The sequence below is a fragment of the Procambarus clarkii genome, chromosome 42 (assembly GCF_040958095.1).
Source record: "Procambarus clarkii isolate CNS0578487 chromosome 42, FALCON_Pclarkii_2.0, whole genome shotgun sequence".
In the NCBI taxonomy this organism is placed as follows: Eukaryota; Metazoa; Arthropoda; class Malacostraca; order Decapoda; family Cambaridae; genus Procambarus; species Procambarus clarkii.
In genome coordinates, this window is record NC_091191.1 from 19,285,480 (window position 1) to 19,307,968 (window position 22,489).

General features: G+C 45.9%; 1 protein-coding gene across 1 annotated transcript in view; it reads right to left on the reverse strand.

Annotated features, from left to right (window-relative positions):
- LOC138349713 (putative neural-cadherin 2) overlaps nt 1–22,489 on the reverse strand; it is a 419,993-nt gene that overhangs the window by 300,599 nt on the left and 96,905 nt on the right. Inside the window, exon 4 of the mRNA XM_069339617.1 lies at nt 14,008–14,145. Coding sequence (XP_069195718.1) covers nt 14,008–14,145 — 138 coding nt within the window. The remainder of the gene's footprint in view (nt 1–14,007; nt 14,146–22,489) is intronic.

Sequence of the window (22,489 nt, forward strand, 5' to 3'; positions counted from 1 at the left end):
GGGCAGGCAAGGTGGTGAAGGGCAGGGAAGGTGGTGAAGGGTAGGGGCGGTGGTGAAGGGCAGGGAAGGTGGTGAAGGGCAGGGAAGATGGTGAAAGACAGGGACGGTGGTGAAGGGCAGGGAAGGTGGTGAATGGCAGGGAAGGTGGTGAAGGGCAGGGAAGGTGGTGAAGGGCAAGGAAGGTGGTGAAGGGCAGGGAAGATGGAGAAGGGTAGGGAAGGTGGTGAAGGGCAGGGAAGGTGGTAAAGGGCAGGGAAGGTGGTGAAGGGCAGGGAAGGAGGTGAAGGGCAGGGAATGTGGTGAAGGGCAGGGAAGGTGGTGAAGGGCCGGGAAGATGGTGAAGGGCAGGGAAGGTGGTGAAGGGCAGGGAAGATGGTGAAGGGCAGGCAAGGTGGTGAAGGGCAGGGAAGTTGGTGAAGGGCAGGGAAGGTGGTGAAGGGCAGGGAAGGTGGTTAAGGGCAGGGAAAGTGGTGAAGAGCAGAAAAGGTGGTGAAAGGTAGGGAAGGTGGTGAAGGGCAGGGGAGGTGATGAAGGGCAGGCAACGTGGTGAAGGGCAGGGAAGGTGGTGAAGGGCAGGGAATGTGGTGAAGGGCAGGGAAGGTGGTGAAGGGCAGGGAAGGTGATGAAGGGCAGGGAAGGTGGTGAAGGGCAGGGAAGATGGTGAAGAGCAAGGAAGGCGGTGAAGGGCAGGGAAGATGGTGAAGGGCAGGGAAGGTGGTGAAGGGCAGGGAAGATGGTGAAGGGGAGGGAAGATGGTGAAGGGCAAGGAAGGTGGTGAAGGACAGGGAAGGTGGTGAAGGGCAGGGAAGGTGGTGAAGGGCAGGGAAGGCGGTGAAGGGCAGGGAAGATGGTGAAGGGCAGGGAAGGTGGTGAAGGGCAGGGAAGGTGATGAGGGGCAGTTCCGTTCCGAGGGAAGTGGTGAATGGTAGGGAAGGTGGTGAGGGGCAGAGGAGGTGGTGAAGGGCAGAGGAGGTGGTGAAGGGCAGAGGAGGTGGTGAAGGGTAGGGGAGGTGGTAAAGGGCAGGAAAGGTGGTGAAGGGTAGGGGAGGTGGTGAAGGGCAGGGAAGGAGGTGAAGAGCAGGGAAGGTGGTGAAGGGCAGGGAAGGTGGTAAAGGGCAGAGGAGGTGGTGAAGGGCAGGGAAGGTGGTGAAGGGCAGGGAAGGTGGTGAAGGGCAGGGAAGGTGGTGAAGGGCAGGGAAGGTGGTGAAGGGCAGGGAAGGTGGTGAAGGGCAGGGAAGGTGGTGAAGGGCAGGGAAGGAGGTGAAGAGCAGGGAAGGTGGTGAAGGGCAGGGAAGGTGGTAAAGGGCAGAGGAGGTGGTGAAGGGCAGGAAAGGTGGTGAAGGGCAGGGAAGGTGGTAAAGGGCAGAGGAGGTGAAGGGCAGGGAAGGTGGTGAAGGGCAGGGAAGGTGAGGAAGGGCAGGGAAGGTGGTGAAGGGCAGGGAATGTGGTAAAGGGCAGGGAAGGTGGTGAAGGGCAGGGAAGGTGGTGAAGGGCATGGAAAGTGGTGAAGGGCAGGGAAGGTGGTGAAGGGCAGAGGAGGTGGTGAAGGGCAGGGAAGGTGGTGAAGGGCAGGGAAGGGGGTGAAGGGCAGGGAAGGTGGTGAAGGGCAGGGAAGGTGGTGAAGGGTAGGGAAGGTGGTGAAGGGTAGGGAAGGAGGTGAAGGGCAGGGAAGGTGGTGAAGGGCAGGGAAGGTGATGAAGGGCAGGGAAGGTGGTGAAGGGCAGGGAAGGTGGCGAAGGGCAGGGAAGGTGGTGAAGGGTAGGGAAGGAGGTGAAGGGCAGGGAAGGTGGTGAAGGGCAGGGAAGGTGGTGAAGGGCAGGGAAGGTGGTGAAGGGCAGGGAAGGTGGTGAAGGGTGGGAAGGTGGTGAAGGGCAGGGGAGGTGGTGAAGGGCAGGGAAGATGGTGAAGGGCAGGGAAGGTGGTGAAGGGCAGGGAAGGTGGTGAAGGGCAGGGATGGTGGTGAAGGGCAGGGAAGGTGGTGAAGGGCAGGGAAGGTGGTGAAGGGCAGGGAAGGTGGTGAAGGACAGGGAAGGTGGTGAAGGGCAGGGAAGGTGGTGAAGGGCAGGGAAGGTGGTGAAGGGCAGGGAAGGTGGTGAAGGGCAGGGAAGGTGGTGAAGGGCAGGGAAGGTGGTGAAGGGCAGGGAAGGTGGTGAAGGGCAGGGAAGGTGGTGAAGGGCAGGGAAGGTGGTGAAGGGCAGGGAAGGTGGTGAAGGGCAGGGAAGGTGGTGAAGGGCAGGGAAGGTGGTGAAGGGCAGGGAAGGTGGTGAAGGGCAGGGAAGGTGGTGAAGGGCAGGGAAGGTGGTGAAGGGCAGGGAAGGTGGTGAAGGGATTAACTTGATCATAACGACCTTTGATTTCGTTGTCCCATAGTATCCCCGGGCGGCTTGGTGCCTTCTTTTTTTAATTACTTGTATTGATTCCGGGGATCAATGTCCCCCGTGGTCCGATCTCTGTTTAGAAGATACAACGACGTCCGCGTTTCTTGATTGTCGGCGTTCGATCCTCGACCATCAAGTTCAAGTTAAAGTATGTTTATTTAGATAATAAAATACATCTGAACGTACCACGGAGCCGGTCGGCCGAGCGGACAGCACACTGGACTTGTGATCCTGTGGTCCCGGGTTCGATCCCAGACGCCGGCGAAAAACAATTGGTAGAGTTTCTTTCACTCTATGCCCCTGTTACCTAGCAGTAAAATAGGTACCTGGGTGTTAGTCAGCTGTCACGGGCTGCTTCCTGGGGGTGGAGGACTGGTCGAGGACTGGGCCGCGGGGACACTAAAGCCCCGAAATCATCTCAAGAAAACCATCTCAAGATAACCACCCTTACTGGGTGGCCAAGGTGCCCCCTGCTTGGTGGCCAAGGTGCCCCCTGCTGGGTGGCCAAGGTGCCCCCTGCTGGGTGGCCAAGGTGCCCCCTGCTGGGTGGCCAAGGTGCCCCCTGCTGGGAGGCCAAGGTGCCCCCTGCTGGGTGGCCAAGGTGTCCCCCTGCTGGGTGGCCAAGGTGCCCCCTGCTGGGTGGCCAAGGTGCCCCCTGCTGGGTGGCCAAGGTGCCCCCTGCTGGGTGGCCAAGGTGCCACCTGCTGGGTGGCCAAGGTGCCCCCTGCTGGGTGGCCAAGGTGCCCCCTGCTGGGAGGCCAAGGTGCCCCCTGCTGGGTGGCCAAGGTGCCCCCTGCTGGGAGGCCAAGATGCCCCCTGCTGGGAGGCCAAGGTGCCCCCTGCTGGGTTGCCAAGGTGCCCTCTGCTGGGTGGCCAAGATGCCCCCTGCTGGGAGGCCAAAGTGCCCCCTGCTGGGTGGCCAAGGTGCCCCCTGCTGGGTGGCCAAGGTGCCACCTGCTGGGTGGCCAAGGTGCCCCCTGCTGGGTGGCCAAGATGCCCCCTGCTGGGAGGCCAAGATGCCCCCCCTGCTTGGTGGCCAAGGTGCCCCCTGCTGGGTGGCCAAGATGCCCCCTGCTGGGAGGCCAAGATGCCCCCCTGCTTGGTGGCCAAGGTGCCCCCTGCTGGGTGGCCAAGGTGCCCCCCTGCTTGGTGGCCAAGATGCCCCCTGCTGGGTGGCCAAGGTGCCCCCTGCTGGGTGGCCAAGGTGCCCCCCTGCTTGGTGGCCAAGGTGCCCCCTGCTGGGTGGCCAAGATGCCCCCTGCTGGGAGGCCAAGGTGCCCCCTGCTGGGTGGCCAAGGTGTCCCCTGCTGGGTGGCCAAGGTGCCCCCTGCTGGGTGGCCAAGGTGCCCCCTGCTGGGTGGCCAAGGTGCCCCCTGCTGGGTGGCCAAGATGCCCCCTGCTGGGAGGCCAAGGTGCCCCCTGTTGGGTGGCCAAGGTGCCCCCTGCTGGGTGGCCAAGGTGCCCCCTGCTGGGTGGCCAAGATGCCCCCTGCTGGGTGGCCAAGATGCCCCCCTGCTGGGAGGCCAAGATGCCCCCTGCTGGGTGGCCAAGGTGCCCCCCTGCTGGGAGGCCAAGATGCCCCCTGCTGGGTGGCCAAGGTGCCCCCCTGCTGGGAGGCCAAGGTGCCCCCTGCTGGGTGGCCAAAGTGTTCCATGCTGAGAGGTCAACATGCTTGAAGATAAGGGTCTCCAACATTCCCAACCGGGCAGGAACATTCCCATTTCATTCATCAGAGAGAAATAAGACAGACCAACACTGTTAATGCAATTTAAAAAACACGACAACAATCCATTATGGGATGAGAGTTCCTTCGTGCTCTTGTAATTTGCATTTAGTAAAATAAATGTTCCAGCTTCACGAAACGCGAATTCCGTGTCGCTGGAATGCTGTCTGAATCAGCGAGCCTCGGCGACTGTACGACCGTTCGAGTCCGCGAGTCTGTGCAATGCGAGAGTATCTCTGAGTCTGTGAGTCCACCGGAATGGCTTTTACAGACCTAGATGGAAATTAAATCAATCCTGATTTTATTTTCAGCTCACAGTTTACGGAAGAGAATATCCGCTTACTGAAAGAATTTTGTATTAGATTTCACAGTGTTTATTGTGCATAATTTGCTAAAAATTGATGCTTTAATGTTAATAAGGATGCCCTTGATCTCCTTATAGTTGCCTCCTCCGTCAGGCAATATGGTATGAAACTGCATTAGACGCTTAGATGGGGAACGTAGGTGATCTTTCTCTGTTATTTTCAGAATGCATCTGGCTGGAATGTCTCCTTTCAATATTTCTGCAGTATGGAAGATCAAAATTAATAGTGTTATTACCTTTCTGAGAGAGAAAGAGAGAGAGAGAGGGAAAGATAGTGAGAGAGAGTGAGAGAGAGTGAGAGAGAGAGAGAGAGAGAGAGAGAGAGAGAGAGAGAGAGAGAGAGAGAGAGAGAGAGAGAGAGAGAGAGAGTGAGAGAGAGTGAACTGTAGTCAGCTGTACCACGACATGGTCACAAGAAGTGCTGCCTGGAGTGCTACTGTTCCCCATGAGGATCCCGACGCTTCCACTGTGGATTTGGGCTCTCATCAAGGCCCTTGTGGATTTGTTCACTCATATTATTGTTATCAATATAGGAGCAGTAATAGTATTAGCCAAAGTAGTAGAAGCAACGTCAGCTTTACAACAGGGACAACCTCACACCTTACAGTAGATATAAGTTAAATGCGGCTTCAAGATCCTGCCAAAACTCTTTAAGATCTCCACGACAAAGTCTTCCGCCCGTCCGTCCACGAGACAGCCATGGGACACTAGATAACTTAGGGAATACGTTGTTAGATAACTTTCTCTATCCTTCTGTTTTTGTGTTGCTTTCTCGGTCGTGTTGGTCTCCTCTCTCTCTCTCTCTCTCTCTCTCTCTCTCTCTCTCTCTCTCTCTCTCTCTCCGTGATGGGTTCGAACCCACCACGGCCCTTGTGGATTAATTCATTTGACATATCAGGTTATTGTGATTTTTTTGAGTAATAATATGAATGTTGTTAAAAATTTTAATACAAATGGAAATAACAATAAATAAACATATAAGAGAAAAAAAATCATTAACTATTATATGAAGAATTAAAAGAAGATAAAAAAGACCAATAATAAAATTATTTATTTAATTAATAATATTTATTAACATTATTATTATTATAGAAGCCTCCCAACAGAAGAAATTGGAGGCTTTCTTGTGTATTTTAAAATTAAAATACAATTAATTGTGTATTTCTAATTAAAACATAAATTAGTTTTTATCAATGTCAATTTATGTTTTAATTGGAAATACACAATTAATTGTATTTTAATTTTAAAATACACAAGAAAGCCTCCAATTTCTTCTGTTGGGAGGCTTTCATAATAATATTAATGTTATTAAATATTAATAATTAAATAAATAATATTATTATTGGTCTTCTTTCTCCTCTTTTAATTCTTCAAACAATTGTTAATGATCTTTTTTCTTTTATATGTTTATTTATTGTTATTTCCATTTGTATTAAAATAATACCTAATATTTAAATAATAAGTATATAATATAATAATAAATAAGACTAAATAAATAATACCACTAATATTTATATATATACATATATATATATATATATATATATATATATATATATATATATATATATATATATATATATATATTATTAAATATGACCGAAAAAGTAAGATTAATAATTCTAACACGAATTTTCTCAATCTTTCGTACATTATGCTTCACTGTTGGAGGTAAATCAAAAATCACTTCTCCAAAATTCATTTTTATTTCTAGTCTGACGCGACACGGGCGCGTTTCGTAAAACTTATTACATTTTCAAAGACCACAAATACACAACTGATTAGAACTTGCGTTTCCCTGATTTTATATCTACATTTTGAGTGAGGTGGGAAGGGTGATGTGGCATTACATTTGAGTGAGGTGGGAAGGATGATGTGGCATTAACACAAGACAGAACACTAGAGGATATTAATAGGGTATTAAAAGTATCAACACAAGACAGAACAGAAACAATGGGTATTGAATAGAAGTGTTTGTAGAAAGCCTATTGGTCCATATTTCTTGATGCTTCTATATTGGAGCGGAGTCTTGAGGTGGGTAGAATATAGTTGTGCAATAATTGGCCGTTGATTGCTGGTGTTGACTTCTTGATGTGTAGTGCCTCGCAAACGTCAAGCCGCCTGCTATCGCTGTATCTATCGATGATTTCTGTGTTGTTTACTAGGATTTCTCTGGCGATGGTTTGGTTATGGGAAGAGATTATATGTTCCTTAATGGAGCCCTGTTGTTTATGCATCGTTAAACGCCTAGAAAGAGATGTTGTTGTCTTGCCTATATACTGGGTTTTTTGGAGCTTACAGTCCCCAAGTGGGCATTTGAAGGCATAGACGACGTTAGTCTCTTTTAAAGCGTTCTGTTTCGTGTCTGGAGAGTTTCTCATGAGTAGGCTGGCCGTTTTTCTGGTTTTATAGTAAATCGTCAGTTGTATCCTCTGATTTTTGTCTGTAGGGATAACGTTTCTATTAACAATATCTTTCAGGACCCTTTCCTCTGTTTTATGAGCTGTGGAAAAGAAGTTCCTGTAAAATAGTCTAATAGGGGGTATAGGTGTTGTGTTAGTTGTCTCTTCGGAGGTTGTGTTAGTTGCCTCCGAAGAGACAACTAACACAACACCTATACCCCCTATTAGACTATTTTACAGGAACTTCTTTTCCACAGCTCATAAAACAGAGGAAAGGGTCCTGAAAGATATTGTTAATAGAAACGTTATCCCTACAGACAAAAATCAGAGGATACAACTGACGATTTACTATAAAACCAGAAAAACGGCCAGCCTACTCATGAGAAACTCTCCAGACACGAAACAGAACACTTTAAAAGAGACTAACGTCGTCTATGCCTTCAAATGCCCACTTGGGGACTGTAAGCTCCAAAAAACCCAGTATATAGGCAAGACAACAACATCTCTTTCTAGGCGTTTAACGATGCATAAACAACAGGGCTCCATTAAGGAACATATAATCTCTTCCCATAACCAAACCATCGCCAGAGAAATCCTAGTAAACAACACAGAAATCATCGATAGATACAGCGATAGCAGGCGGCTTGACGTTTGCGAGGCACTACACATCAAGAAGTCAACACCAGCAATCAACAGCCAATTATTGCACAACTATATTCTACCCACCTCAAGACTCCGCTCCAATATAGAAGCATCACGAAATATGGACCAATAGGCTTTCTACAAACACTTCTATTCAATACCCATTGTTTCTGTTCTGTCTTGTGTTGATACTTTTAATACCCTATTAATATCCTCTAGTGTTCTGTCTTGTGTTAATGCCACATCATCCTTCCCACCTCACTCAAATGTAATGCCACATCACCCTTCCCACCTCACTCAAAATGTAGATATAAAATCAGGGAAACGCAAGTTCTAATCAGTTGTGTATTTGTGAAGTCTTTGAAAATGTAATAAGTTTTACGAAACGCGCCCGTGTCGCGTCAGACTAGAAATAAAAATGAATTTTGGAGAAGTGATTTTTGATTTACCTCCAACAGTGAAGCATAATGTACGGAAGATTGAGAAAATTCGTGTTAGAATTATTAATCTTACTTTTTCGGTCATATTTAATAATATATGTCTACAGGAAAGACTGCTACCAAAATATACTAATATATATATATATATATATATATATATATATATATATATATATATATATATATATATATATATATATATATATATATATATATGTTAGTATATTTTGGTAGCAGTCTTTCCTGTAGACATATATTATTAAATATGACCGAAAAAGTAAGATTAATAATTCTAACACGAATTTTCTCAATCTTTCGTACATTACGCTTCACTGTTGGAGGTAAATAAAAAATCAATTCTCCAAAATTCATTTTTATTTCTAGTCTGACGCGACACGGGCGCGTTTCGTAAAACTTATTACATTTTCAAAGACTTTAGTTCACAAATACACAACTGAATAGAACTTACGTATCTCCGATTTTATATCTACATTTGAGTGAGGTGGAAGGGGTGATGTGGCATTAACACAAGACAGAACAAAATGTGGTATTAATAGGGTATTAATTTCATCAACACAAGACAGAACACGAAACAATGGATATTGAATAGAAGTGTTTGTAGAAAGCCTATTGGTCCATATTTCTTGATGCTTCTATATTGGAGCGGAGTCTTGAGGTGGGTAGAATATAGTTGTGCAATAATTGGCTGTTGATTGCTGGTGTTGACTTCTTGATGTGTAGTGCCTCGCAAACGTCAAGCCGCCTGCTATCGCTGTATCTATCGATGATTTCTGTGTTGTTTACTAGGATTTCTCTGGCGATGGTTTGGTTGTGGGAAGAGATTATATGTTCCTTAATGGAGCCCTGTTGCTTATGCATCGTTAAACGCCTAGAAAGAGATGTTGTTGTCTTGCCTATATACTGGGTTTTTTGGAGCTTACAGTCCCCAAGTGGGCATTTGAAGGCATAGACGACGTTAGTCTCTTTTAAAGCGTTCTGTTTTGTGTCTGGAGAGTTTCTCATGAGTAGGCTGGCCGTTTTTCTGGTTTTATAGTAAATCGTCAGTTGTATCCTCTGATTTTTGTCTGTAGGGATAACGTTTCTATTAACAATATCTTTCAGGACCCTTTCCTCCGTTTTATGAGCTGTGGAAAAGAAGTTCCTGTAAAGTAGTCTAATAGGGGGTATAGGTGTTGTGTTAGTTGTCTCTTCAGACGTTGCATGGCTTTTCACTTTCCTTCTTATGATGTCTTCGACGAAACCATATATATATGTATATATATATATATATATATATATATATATATATATATATATATGCAAACAAGCCTGAATGGTCCCCAGGACTATATACAACTGAAAACTCACACCCCAGAAGTGACTCGAACCCATACTCCCACAACTGGTATGTACAGGGACGCCTTAATCCGCTTGACCATCACGACCGGACATAAGGAAGTGATAGCCAAGGCTATATGAACCACTTCCCCGCCGGCACTCGGATGGTAATCTTGGGCATAGCATTTTATCAAATCACCTCATTCTTTGGGGCACACGTGAGGAACACAAATGCAAACAAGCCTCAAACAAACCACTTCCCCGCCGGCACTCGGATGGTAATCTTGGGCATAGCATTTTATCAAATCACCTCATTCTTTGGGGCACACGTGAGGAACACGATTACCATCCGAGTGCCGGCGGGGAAGTGGTTCATATAGCCTTGGCTATCACTTCCTTATGTCCGGTCGTGATGGTCAAGCGGATTAAGGCGTCCCTGTACATACCAGTTGTGGGAGTATGGGTTCGAGTCACTTCTGGGGTGTGAGTTTTCAGTTGTATATAGTCCTGGGGACCATTCAGGCTTGTTTGCATTTGTGTTCCTCACGTGTGCCCCAAAGAATGAGGTGATTTGATAAAATGCTATGCCCAAGATTACCATCCGAGTGCCGGCGGGGAAGTGGTTCATATAGCCTTGGCTATCACTTCCTTATGTCCGGTCGTGATGGTCAAGCGGATTAAGGCGTCCCTGTACATACCAGTTGTGGGAGTATGGGTTCGAGTCACTTCTGGGGTGTGAGTTTTCAGTTGTATATAGTCCTGGGGACCATTCAGGCTTGTTTGCATTTGTGTTCCTCACGTGTGCCCCAAAGAATGAGGTGATTTGATAAAATGCTATGCCCAAGATTACCATCCGAGTGCCGGCGGGGAAGTGGTTCATATAGCCTTGGCTATCACTTCCTTATGTCCGGTCGTGATGGTCAAGCGGATTAAGGCGTCCCTGTACATACCAGTTGTGGGAGTATGGGTTCGAGTCACTTCTGGGGTGTGAGTTTTCAGTTGTATATAGTCCTGGGGACCATTCAGGCTTGTTTGCATTTGTGTTCCTCACGTGTGCCCCAAAGAATGAGGTGATTTGATAAAATGCTATGCCCAAGATTACCATCCGAGTGCCGGCGGGGAAGTGGTTCATATAGCCTTGGCTATCACTTCCTTATGTCCGGTCGTGATGGTCAAGCGGATTAAGGCGTCCCTGTACATACCAGTTGTGGGAGTATGGGTTCGAGTCACTTCTGGGGTGTGAGTTTTCAGTTGTATATAGTCCTGGGGACCATTCAGGCTTGTTTGCATTTGTGTTCCTCACGTGTGCCCCAAAGAATGAGGTGATTTGATAAAATGCTATGCCCAAGATTACCATCCGAGTGCCGGCGGGGAAGTGGTTCATATAGCCTTGGCTATCACTTCCTTATGTCCGGTCGTGATGGTCAAGCGGATTAAGGCGTCCCTGTACATACCAGTTGTGGGAGTATGGGTTCGAGTCACTTCTGGGGTGTGAGTTTTCAGTTGTATATAGTCCTGGGGACCATTCAGGCTTGTTTGCATTTGTGTTCCTCACGTGTGCCCCAAAGAATGAGGTGATTTGATAAAATGCTATGCCCAAGATTACCATCCGAGTGCCGGCGGGGAAGTGGTTCATATAGCCTTGGCTATCACTTCCTTATGTCCGGTCGTGATGGTCAAGCGGATTAAGGCGTCCCTGTACATACCAGTTGTGGGAGTATGGGTTCGAGTCACTTCTGGGGTGTGAGTTTTCAGTTATATATATATATATATATATATATATATATATATATATATATATATATATATATATATATATATATATATATATATATATATATATAATAGAAGGGGTACCACCTCTGGTGCAAGTGTAGGGACCCGTAGCCTCGGTGAAGAAAATAAAGAATACTTAGAGAAGACCTTGTGGATCCTCACTGAACACTTTGATATTTTCTTCCCTTACCACCCCTATTCTTTTGGTATGTGTGTATATTTATCTAACTTTATTTGAAAATGTCATTACACAAAAAAAGTTACAATATTAATTACATGCAGGATACAAGGCTGCTTGTCACTAGCTGAATAGCTCCTCCAGCTCCTCAGATGGTGGGCAGGAACCATGGATGCAGTGAGCATTTCCTCTCTGGATTGCCACACTAAGGCGCTGAAAAAGAAAACTGGCAGCTCTAGAGTCTCTAGTTGTTTCGATTAGCTTTGACCCCCAACTCCATCAAAAACTAGCAGCCCTTTTACCCCAGGCACCAAGTGTCTCCGAGTCAATGGGGACAAATATTGTAGTGGTGCTCAAGGTCTCTGTATTTACGTGACTTGGCCCCTTCCCCGTGATTGGCAGCTCCTCCTGCTTGTGTAGCACTGAAGTCAACATAGGTATTGGCCAAAGTTGAAACGCAAGTGTAGTCCCACACCAACTGTCTACCATTCTTCCAGGGGTTCACCGTGATTCCGTCTGGGCGACCGACAGGTTCATCAGAGTTGTGGGACATTAGGTAACGGAGCTCTCTCTCTGCTGGACAACTGGCTGTGGTAAGTCTTCTCTTAATAATGTCATTGACCTCGCCGTGTCTTGCATGCCATCCTCCTGTCCTTTGGCAGAGAAGGCCATGCCGTCCGTACCTGTCGGCCTCTGCCTCGCCGCAAATACACCTGTATTCGGTGTGGATTGGGACAGCGAGGCTGAGAGCCACGGCAAGTCGGAGGGCCTGCGGTGTGAGATGGGTGCCGGTTGCTGACATTGGGATTGCTAATAGGAAATCACCTGCATGGGGAGCTGCTACAGCTCTATGTCTGGCAGTGTCATGTGGTGTTACCGCAGCTTCTAACAAAGTCGCAGCTTCTTGGTCGGCAATGGGGATTGCTGACCAAGCTGGATTGCTTATGGGCCTCAGAAGGCGGTGGTTGGGATGCTTGTCCTGCGAGAGAGACCCATTTGGTTGTGCAGTCTGTGAAGCTGGGATCATGTACCCCTGCCTGTTGAACTAGGTGCTCAGGTAGGATTTCCTTCATCAAGTTGTCAGACCCCACTGAAGAGGACAGGAACGCTGGTACAACAATTTGTGTTACTGTGCGCACGCCAAGGCCCCCGAGTCTGACAGGAAGGGAGGCCTGTTTCCACTGTGAGTCGCTGAGGGAAAGATTGAGGGCTTTTTCTAGTGTTGACTTCAGCAAGCTGTCGTACTCTTCTAATTTAATATTGTTGAAAGATGGCGAACATCTTAGAAAGTAGGTCAGCCTGGGGAGAGACAAGCATCTGGTGATGAGGTAAAGTGCATCATGAGCATCGATGTCTTCAATCCTCTCGTTCATCCTCTTCAGGTCAGTGATCTTCTTACCAAGGAAATCGTCGATGGCGTTCTTTCCAAGAGGAACACCTAAGAGTGTGCTGTCCTCAGGGTTGGTTGTATGAATGTCAGGCAAAACAACTTTTATTTGCTCTATTATGTGCTAGTTGGTGGAGGTTATTTCGCACTTGGAAGGGTTCAGGGTGAGGCCTAGGCTTGCTCCTGAATTATTCTTATGTCGTCCAAGAGTGAGGCTGGGGAGCTGGCTGGAGTACCATCGTCCAAAAACCAAATGTTGAGCTCATTGGACAGGTTATCGGTGACTTCTTTGATGACTAGGCAGAACAGAAAAGGAGCAAGGGGGTCACCCTGTTGGACACCTTCTTGTGATTCAATTTCATGTTCCCCAAAAAGCAGAGTTAGATTCTTGCTGTAGCATGAGTTTGCAAACGGGTAGAGGGAAGGAAAAAGGCGATGAACTGCACTGAGTACTGCATCCCTTCTAACCAGATTGAAAGCATTTTTGAAGTCCAGCTTTATCAGGGCTTTTTCATCCGTAATGTTGGCAATGTAGGCTCTAGCTGCATGAGCCGCTGCCTCACACCCTTGAGGAATGCCAAACCCAAGCTGTTTTGGCGAATATATATATATATATATATATATATATATATATATATATATATATATATATATATATATATATATATATATATATATATATATCCTAAAAATAAATAGATATACGCAATATAATTTAAAATATATGACAATATCAATTCCAGTTCATAACAAGATTTGACATTTCTAATCTCTATGTCTCATGCACGTTTCTCTCTCTCTCTCTCTCTCTCTCTCTCTTCGCTAGCTGGCGACTGTCACTTTTGTTGGAGTCTGGTAGTAACTAGCTTTTAGGCCCTTGTAATGAGGTAACTGGTAACTACATTACGGGTCCTTGTGTTTGCGTCCGATAAATATAATGAATGGAAATTTCACATTAACTAAGGGGTCGAGGTCTCTTTTGAAAGATGATTAATTTTTAGAATGTTTCCTCCGCGGTCCCTACGCCTCAGGCTGCCCCATTTGCCGGCATTTTGAACAAAACTTGAATTATTTGTCATAGTTTCTGATTGTTAACTCCAAACAGTCGTTATTTTTAGCCTTTTTTCGTTGTCTGTCTTTTTTTCTCGTTATCTGTGCAACTCTAACTTCGTTTTCCCATTCATCACTCTCTCTTTCTTTCCTTCCCTCCACCAATTCTCTCTACCCATTACATTTAAGTAAATGTCATCATTAGCATTTCACTTCCTTCCAGTCAATCCCTCCCTCTGCCTTTCTCTCTCTGTTTTCGTTAATATTAATTCCCCTCTCTTCTGTTCTTCATTCACCCTCTCAAAACACAAGTCTGAACACAAACTCACCCTCAGCAAGCGGATGGCCCCCGTCAGAGGGTCAATGGCGAAAGCGGACCTTGATTCGTCGCTGGAGACGCCATCACCAGAGAGGCTATACCGCAGGAGTCCATACTCTCCCGCGTCGCCGTCTGTAGCAGTCACCTGCTGCAGGAGGCAAGACAACCTCTGAAACTAGGTGGTGGTTGAAGGAATGTGAGACACGGAGGGAGAGGGAGAATAGTTACTTGGTAGTGGATTACGGTGTGCTGGTGAGTACAAAATCATAGAGAATATAATAGAGACTATGTATAATATGATTGAGAACTATGTTTTCAGTACATAGACTGTTTATGCTAATATTTTATGTAGAGCATCATTTGATATCTTCTCCAACCCTTCTACTCACCAACACTTTGGTCTGTAAAGGTATTCCCGAAGATCTTGTCTTTCATTCCCAGTTCTGTCTGTTTATTTTCTTCTTCTTTTAAGTAGGCGTCCATATCTACTGAAAGGTGTAAGGTTGTCCTCTGTTGTAAAGCTGACGTTGCTTCTGCTACTCAGCTTAATATTATTACGGCTAGTATATTGATAAAAGTAATAGAAGTGAACAAATCCGCACGGGGCCCTTGATGAGAGACCGAATCCACAGTGGAAGACATAGTTTATTTGCTTCTAGTCTGTCAAGTTACCAAACTTGATTTTTTTTTTCAGGGATATTCCTGCGCGGGCCCTAAACCTTTGGCTGGCCCACTAAGTGTTGCTTGTTTCTGTTTTACTTGGGCGGAGTATGAGTATTTATGACTCGTATGGTCGCTTCAGTAAGATTTTGCCATATGTGTTTAACAACTTCTTCTGCTTTGTTGAATCTAAGTTGAAATCTTAATGGGTTTGTAACTATGCACTATGTTAGATAATGTTCCAGTGGTCTGTCGGGCATTTCTCCACAGTGTTGACATTTCCTTTCATCTTCCGGAACCTGTAAGCCTATTTCCCATGCACATGGGTGTCCAAGCCTGATGCGATGTAAGTGCACTTCTGTTGCTCTACTGCTCCCTTTCATCAAACTAAGTGGTTCGTAGTTGGTTGAATTCTTGTACCAACCCGCAGATCCTGATGTTGCAACTGCTGTGTTGTGGTCACTGTACATCTGTTGCATTGCTCTGTTCCTAATTACTTTCTTAATCTGTGATAGACTTTGTGGTATGTAAATGTCTACATTTCTTCTCTTAGTTGCAAGTTTTGCAGCTTCGTCTGCAATGTCATTTCCTATTATTCCCACATGACTTGGCACCCAGTTGAAAAGTACCCGTCGGCCTTGTCGTTTGAGTGTTTGCATTAATGATATGACATTTGTGATCAGATGTAAGTTATCACAAATGTGTTCATGTTGCAAGGTTTCAATGGCGGTTCTCGAATCTGTATGTATGATAACATGTTTTCGGTGTTGAGCAAGAGCATGTTCCAAAGCCTTTTGAATGGCTAGCATATCTGTTTGTAAAGTCGAACACCCATTTGAGAGCCTCCCACTATTTACAGAGTTTCCTGCTTTAACTGCAGCTCCGGTTTCTTGTCCCTGCTGGTCTACTGATCCATCTGTGAAGTAAGTGAAGCTGTCGGATGCCATGTTTGCTTCTATATGCATCTGTGCAATGTTACGTAGCAGATGAGGATTTGTCTGATTCATTTTTCCTTCAATAACCATAATCTTAAAGTCTGCTGGCAGAGATTCCCAAGGGGCTTGCATAACAAAGTCTGCATGTATTTTGTCGACACCCTTCTCAGTGACTGTGTTTGTTATATCTAATATATTGATGGTGTTTATCGCACAATAGGTCCACCTGTTGCTATTGGAGGCTCTTCTGTCCAGAGTTAGTGCTCCAGTGATTATATCTTTAAGTGAATTGATTCTAGGTCTAGTCAATATCTTGGTCAGCATACACGCAGCGATCCCTTTTACCCTTATTTCAAACGACGTTAGCTTGGTTTCTAGTCTTAACCAAACTTGATGATCTGCTCGTAATGTCTTTGAATTGTTAGTCATTTTTACTCTAAGTGTATTACCGTCGTTGTGTGTTACCGTGTGTTACCGTTGCAGGGTATGACCGTGTGTTACCGTTGCAGTGTGTTACCGTTGAAGTGTATTACCATTGCAGTGTGTTACCGTGTGCACCAGTTGTAGTTTACTAGTTGTGTTTACTAGTTGTGTTTTGCGGGGGTTGAGCTTTGCTCTTTCGGCCCGCCTTTCAACTGTCAATCAACTGTTTACTAACAATTTTTTTTTTCCCACACCTCACACACACACACACACACACCCCAGGAAGCAGCCCGTGACAGCTGACTAACTCCCAGGTACCTATTTACTGCTAGGTAACAGGGGCACTTAGGGTGAAAGAAACTTTGCCCATTTGTTTCTGCCTCGTGCGGGAATCGAACCCGCGCCACAGAATTACGAGTCATGCGCGCTATCCACCAGGCTACGAGGCCCCTGTAGTGTGTTACCGTTGCTGTGTGTTACCGTTGTAGTGTGTTACCGTGTGATACTGTTGTAGTTTATTAGTGTTTTAACGTTGCAGTGTACTCATCTATTTGTACTCACCTAATTGTCTTTGCAGGATCGAGCATTGACTACTGGATCCCTCCTTTCGAGCCATCGGTTGTTTGCAGCACTGACTCCGGTCCTATTTCCCTATCATACCTAGTTTTAAAATTATGAATAGAATTTGCTTCCACAACCTGCTCCATAAGTGCATTCCATTTTTCCACTACTCTCACACTGAAATACAACTTCCTAACATCTCTCTGGCTCATACGAGTTTCCAGCTTCCACCCATGTCCCCTCGTTGTGTTGCTATTCCGTGTGAACATTCTGTCTGTCCACTCTGTCAATTCCCCTGAGTATTTTATACGATCCTATCATATCCCCGCTCCCCCTTCTTTTTTCTAGTGTCGTAAGACTTAGTTCCTCCAGGCGCTCTTCATACTCCATCCCTCATAACGCTGGAACGAGTCTCGTTGCAAACTTCTGAACCTTTTCCAGTTTTCTTATGTTTCTTCAGGTGGGGGTCTCCATGATGGGGCGGCATACTCTAAGACTGGTCTCACGTAGGCAGTGTAAAGCGCCCTAAAAGCCTTCTCACTTAGGTTTCTGAATGAAGTTCCCCTTCATTGTGTACTGTTCCTTTGGCCTCCTATCACCTAGTCCCATTTCCATAACTATACATTTGCTCGTGATGAGCCCCAGTAGCCATTTCTCTGACCATCCCTGCCACCTGTTTACGTCTTCTTGGAGTATCCTACAATCCTTATCTGTCACAACTCTACTCATCAACTTTGCGTCATCTGCGATCATCGACATTTAGGATTCTACTCCTGTAAATATGTCGTTAACGTATATTAGAAAAAATATTGGTCCCAGCACCGATCCCTGAGGTACTTTACTTGTCACTGTTCGCCAGTCCGACTTCTCGCACCTTACCGTAACTCTCTGGCTCCTTCCTGTTAGGTAGTTCCGTACCGATGCTAGGGCCTTTCCGCTCACTCCTGCCTGCCTCTCAAGTTTGAATAGCTGTCTCATGTGTGTGGTACTGTATCAAACTCTTTTTGGCAGTCCAGAAATACGCAGTCTGCACAACCTGCTCTGTCCTGCGCTATCCTCGTCATTTTATCTTAGAATTCCAAAAGGTTTGTTAGGCAAGATTTCCCTTTCTAGAACCCATGTTGATGTTTGTTCACAAACCTAATGTTCTCAAGGTGTGCAACCAGTCGTAGCCTAATTATTCTTTCAAGTATTTTACAGGGGATGCTTGTCAGTGATACAGGTCTATAGTTAAGTGCCTCATCCCTATCACCTTTCTTGAAGATCGGCACGACATTTGCCCTCTTCCAGCAATTGAGCAATTATTCCAACATAAGTGATTCATTAAAGATCCTTGCCAGAGGCACGCTGAGAGCCTGCGATGCCTCTTTTAGAATCCACGGTGATACTTTGTCTGGTCCAACACCTTTAGTTGCGTCCAGTGTTGACAACTGTTTCATTACCTCCTCTGCTGTCATCACTATATCTGATAGTCTTTCATCTAAGGAAATCTCTTCTAACAATGGAAGCCGCTCAGGCTCGGTTGTGAACACTCCAAAGAAACTGGCATTCAAAACTTCGTAGATTTCCTTGTCACTTTCTGTATGTCCCCTCTGTTTTTCTTAGTCATGTCACTTAGTCGTTCACCGACATTTTGCTTCTTATATGGCTGTGTAGTAATTTAGGTTGCTTTTTTTCGCTTTAATAGCAATGTCTTTCTCATAATTCCTTTCCGATGTTCTCCTTATGTTAATGTAACAGTTCCGAGCTTGGTTGCATCTGATCCTGTTGTCCTCTGTCCTTTGTCTTCTGTACTTCCTCCACTCCCTTCTGCTTCTCATTTTTGCTTCCTGACACTGTCTATTAAACCATGGGTTATTATATTCCCTCTTACTTTTTACCTTTACTGTTGGTATAAATCTCTTTTCGTCCTCCTGGCATTTCCGTGTAACTAGGTACTTCATATCTTGGACTGTTTTTCCTCTAATTTCTTCCTCCCACTGCACTTCTCCCCGATAGTCCCTTATCCACCTGTAGTTAACTCTCCTTTCCAAGAACTCTTGTCCCATGGTCACAAGTTTGAGTTCAATCATGTAGTCAAAGACTAGGACACAATGGTCACTGGCCCCTAGAGGTACTTCAAGCCCCAAATTCTCGATGTCTTCTACGTTGTGGGTGAAAATCAGATCTAATGGGCACGGTGTATGCATTCCTCTTTCTATTGTGTCTTCCTTCACATTGTGTTAGGAAATTCCTGTCTATAACATCTACTATCTTTGCTCCCCACGTTTCTTCCCTGCCATGGGGATTCCTTGGTTTCCAATTTACCTCTCCATGATTTTGGTCTCCCATGATCAGGAGCTTCGCTCTCAATCTGTGAGCTAATGTTGCTTCCTTCTGCAGAACTTCTGTACAAGCCTTGTTGTAACCCACTGCGATGTGTTACGGTAACACACCGTAACACACTACTGCAGTGTGTTACGATGTGTTACCGTTGCAGTTTTTTACCGTTGCAGTGTGTTACCGTTGCAGTGTGTTACTGTGTGTTACCGTTGCAGTGTGTTACCGTTACAGTGTGTTACCGTTGCAGTGTGTTACCGTGTGTTACCGTTGCAGTGTGTTACTGTTACAGTGTGTTACCGTTGCAGTGTGTTACCGTTACAGTGTGTTACCGTGTGTTACCTTTGCCGTGAGTTACAGTGTGTTACCGTTGTAATGTGTTACCGTTGCAGTGTGTTACCGTTACAGTGTGTTACCGTGTGTTACCTTTGCCGTGAGTTACAGTATGTTACCGTTGCAGTGTGTTACCGTTGCAGTGTGGTACCGTTGCAGTGAGTTACCATGTGTTACCGTTGTACTGCGTTATCGTGTATTACGGTTGTAATGTGTTACCGTTGTAGTGTGTTATCTTTTTAATTTGATACCGTTGTAGTGTGTTACTGTTGTAGAGTGTTACCGTTGCAGTGTGTTACCGTTTTAGTGTGTTACCGTTGTAGTGTGTTACCGTTGCAGTGTGATACCGTTGCCGTGAGTTACTGTGTGTTACCGTTGTAATGTGTTACCGTTGCAGTGTGTTACTGTTGTAGAGTGTTACCGATGTAGTGTGTTACCGTTGTTGTGTGTTACAGTTGTAGTGTGTTACCGTTGTAGTGTGTTACCGTTGTAGTGTGTTACCGTTGTAGTGTGTTACCGTTGTAGTGTGTTACCGATGTAGTGTGTTACCGATGTAGTGTGTTACAGTTGAAGTGTGTTACCGTTGTAGTGTGTTACCGTTGTAATGTGTTACCGTTGCAGTGTGTTACTGTTGTAGAGTGTTACCGATGCAGTGTGTTACCGTTGTAGTGTGTTACCGTTGTAGTGTGTTACCGTTTTAGTGTGTTACCGTTGCAGTGTGTTACCGATGTAGTGTGTTACAGTTGTAGTGTGTTACCGTTGTAGTGTGTTACCGTTGTAGTGTGTTACCGTTGTAATGTGTTACCGTTGCAGTGTGTTACTGTTGTAGAGTGTTACCGATGCAGTGTGTTACCGTTGTAGTGTGTTACCGTTGTAGTGTGTTACCGTTTTAGTGTGTTACCGTTGCAGTGTGTTACCGATGTAGTGTGTTACCGTTGTAGTGTGTTACCGTTGTAGTGTGTTACCGTTGCAGTGTGTTACCGATGTAGTGTGTTACCGTTGCAGTGTGTTACCGTTGCAGTATGTTACCGTTGCAGTGTGTTACCGTTGTAGTGTGTTACCGTGTGTCACCGTTACAGTATGTTACCGTGTGTTACCGTTGCAGTGTGTTACCGATGTAGTGTGTTACCGTTGTAGTGTGTTACTGATGTAGTGTGTTACCGTTGTAGTGTGTTACCGTTGCAGTGTGTTACCGATGTAGTGTGTTACCGTTGTAGTGTGTTACCGATGTAGTGTGTTACCGTTGTAGTGTGTTACCGTTGTAGTGTGTTACCGTTGCAGTGTGTTACCGATGTAGTGTGTTACAGTTGAAGTGTGTTACCGTTGCAGTGTGTTACCGTGTGTCACCGTTGCAGTGTGTTACCGTTCCAATGTGTTACCTTGTGTTTCCGTGTGTTACCGTTGTAGTGTGTTACCGTTGTAAGGTTTTACCGTGTGTTAACGTTGTAGCGTGTTACCGGGGCTCGTTGGCGGCTGTTGGGTGCAGACGTGTTGTTCGTAGCGCTCGCCAGTTCCACCCTAGTGGCTGTGTGAGGAGGGTGTCCATGACGGCTGTGGGGGTGTTGTCCCCCGTGTGTGGACGTGGTGCGCCTGTTGAGGAGACATGGGGACTTACCGGCCTCTATTGAAGAGGACCTCGTCGGCTGGTCTGGCTTTTACGGTGCCAGTTGGACCATTTGTTGGTTGGTGTTGCCCTGGTGAATGTTCTACATGTGCAGTTGTCGGAATATAGTTGTGCATTAATTGGCTGTTGATTGCTGGTGTTGACTTCTTGATGTGTAGTGCCTCGCAGATATCAAGCCGCCTGCTATCGCTGTATCTATCGATGATTTCTGTGTTTTTTGTTAGGACTTCTCTGGTGATGGTCTGATTGTGGGAAGAGATTATATGTTCCTTAATGGAGTCCTAATGCATATGCATCGTTAATCGCCTGGAAAGAGATGTTGTTGTCTTCCCTATATACTGAGTTCTTTGAGGCTTACAGTCCCAATGTGGGCATTTGAAGGCATAGACGACATTGGTCTCTTTTAAAGCGTTCTGCTTTGTGTCTGGAGAGTTTCTCATGAGTAGGTTGGCCGTATTCTTGGTATTATAGTAAATCGTCAATTGTATCTTCTGATTTTTGTCTGTAGGGATAACGTTTCTGTTAACAATATCTTTCAGGATCCTTTCCTCTGTTTTATGAGCTGTGGAAAAGAAGTTCCTGTAAAATAGACTAATAGGGGGTACAGGTGTTGTGTTAGTTGTCTCTTCAGAGGTTGCATGGCGTTTCACCTTCCTTCTTATGATGTCTTCAATGAAACCATTATAGAAGCCGTTGTTGAATAGGCCCTGCCTTACCCTACAGAGTTCTTCATCGTCTTGCTTCCATCCTGAGCTGTGGCTGAGAGCTCGGACGACATAAGCGTTAACAACACTCCTCTTGTACCTGTCTGGGTAGTCACTGTTGACATTGAGGCACATTCCTATGTTTGTTTCCTTAGTGTAGACTGCAGTGTGGAAACCTCCGCTCCTTTCCATGACTGTTACATCTAGAAAGGGCAGCTTCCCATCCTTCTCCATCTCGTAAGTGAAACGCAACACAGAATTCCGCTCAAATGCCTCCTTCAGCTCCTGCAGATGTCTAACATCAGGAACCTGTGTAAAAATCTCGTCAACATACCTGCAGTATATGGCCGGTTTCAAGTTCATGCGAGTTAGACCTTTTGTTCGATGATACCCATGTAGAAGTTCGCAAACAGGACACCTAGGGGAGAACCCATGGCGACCTCATCTACTTGCTTATACATGTGCCCATCTGGGCTCAAGAAGGGTGCCTTTTTAGTTCAAGCTTGGAGTAGTTTCCTTAGAATATTTTCTGGTATGTCAAGAGGAGTACAGGCCAGATCACGATACACTCTGTCCGCTATCAACTCGATTGTTTCATCCACAGGTACGTTGGTAAACAGTGATTCTACGTCCAACGAGGCTCATATCCCTGTGGCCCGTGTTCCCTGCAGTAAGTCAACAAATTCCTTTGGAGACTTCAGGCTTAAGGCGCAAGGGACATAAGGAGTCAGCAAGCCATTGAGTCGCTTCGCCAGTCTGTATGTGGGTGTGGGTATCTGGCTAATGATTAGCCGAAGTGGGTTTCCTGGCTAGTGTGTCTTGACATTTCCATACGATTATCCAGGTTTGTATTCCCAAATAATCTTTGGAGGTGAAGTCCAGAAACTGTATTGGAGGGGACCTACATTCCCTCCAATGCGTTATGTGTGGTTT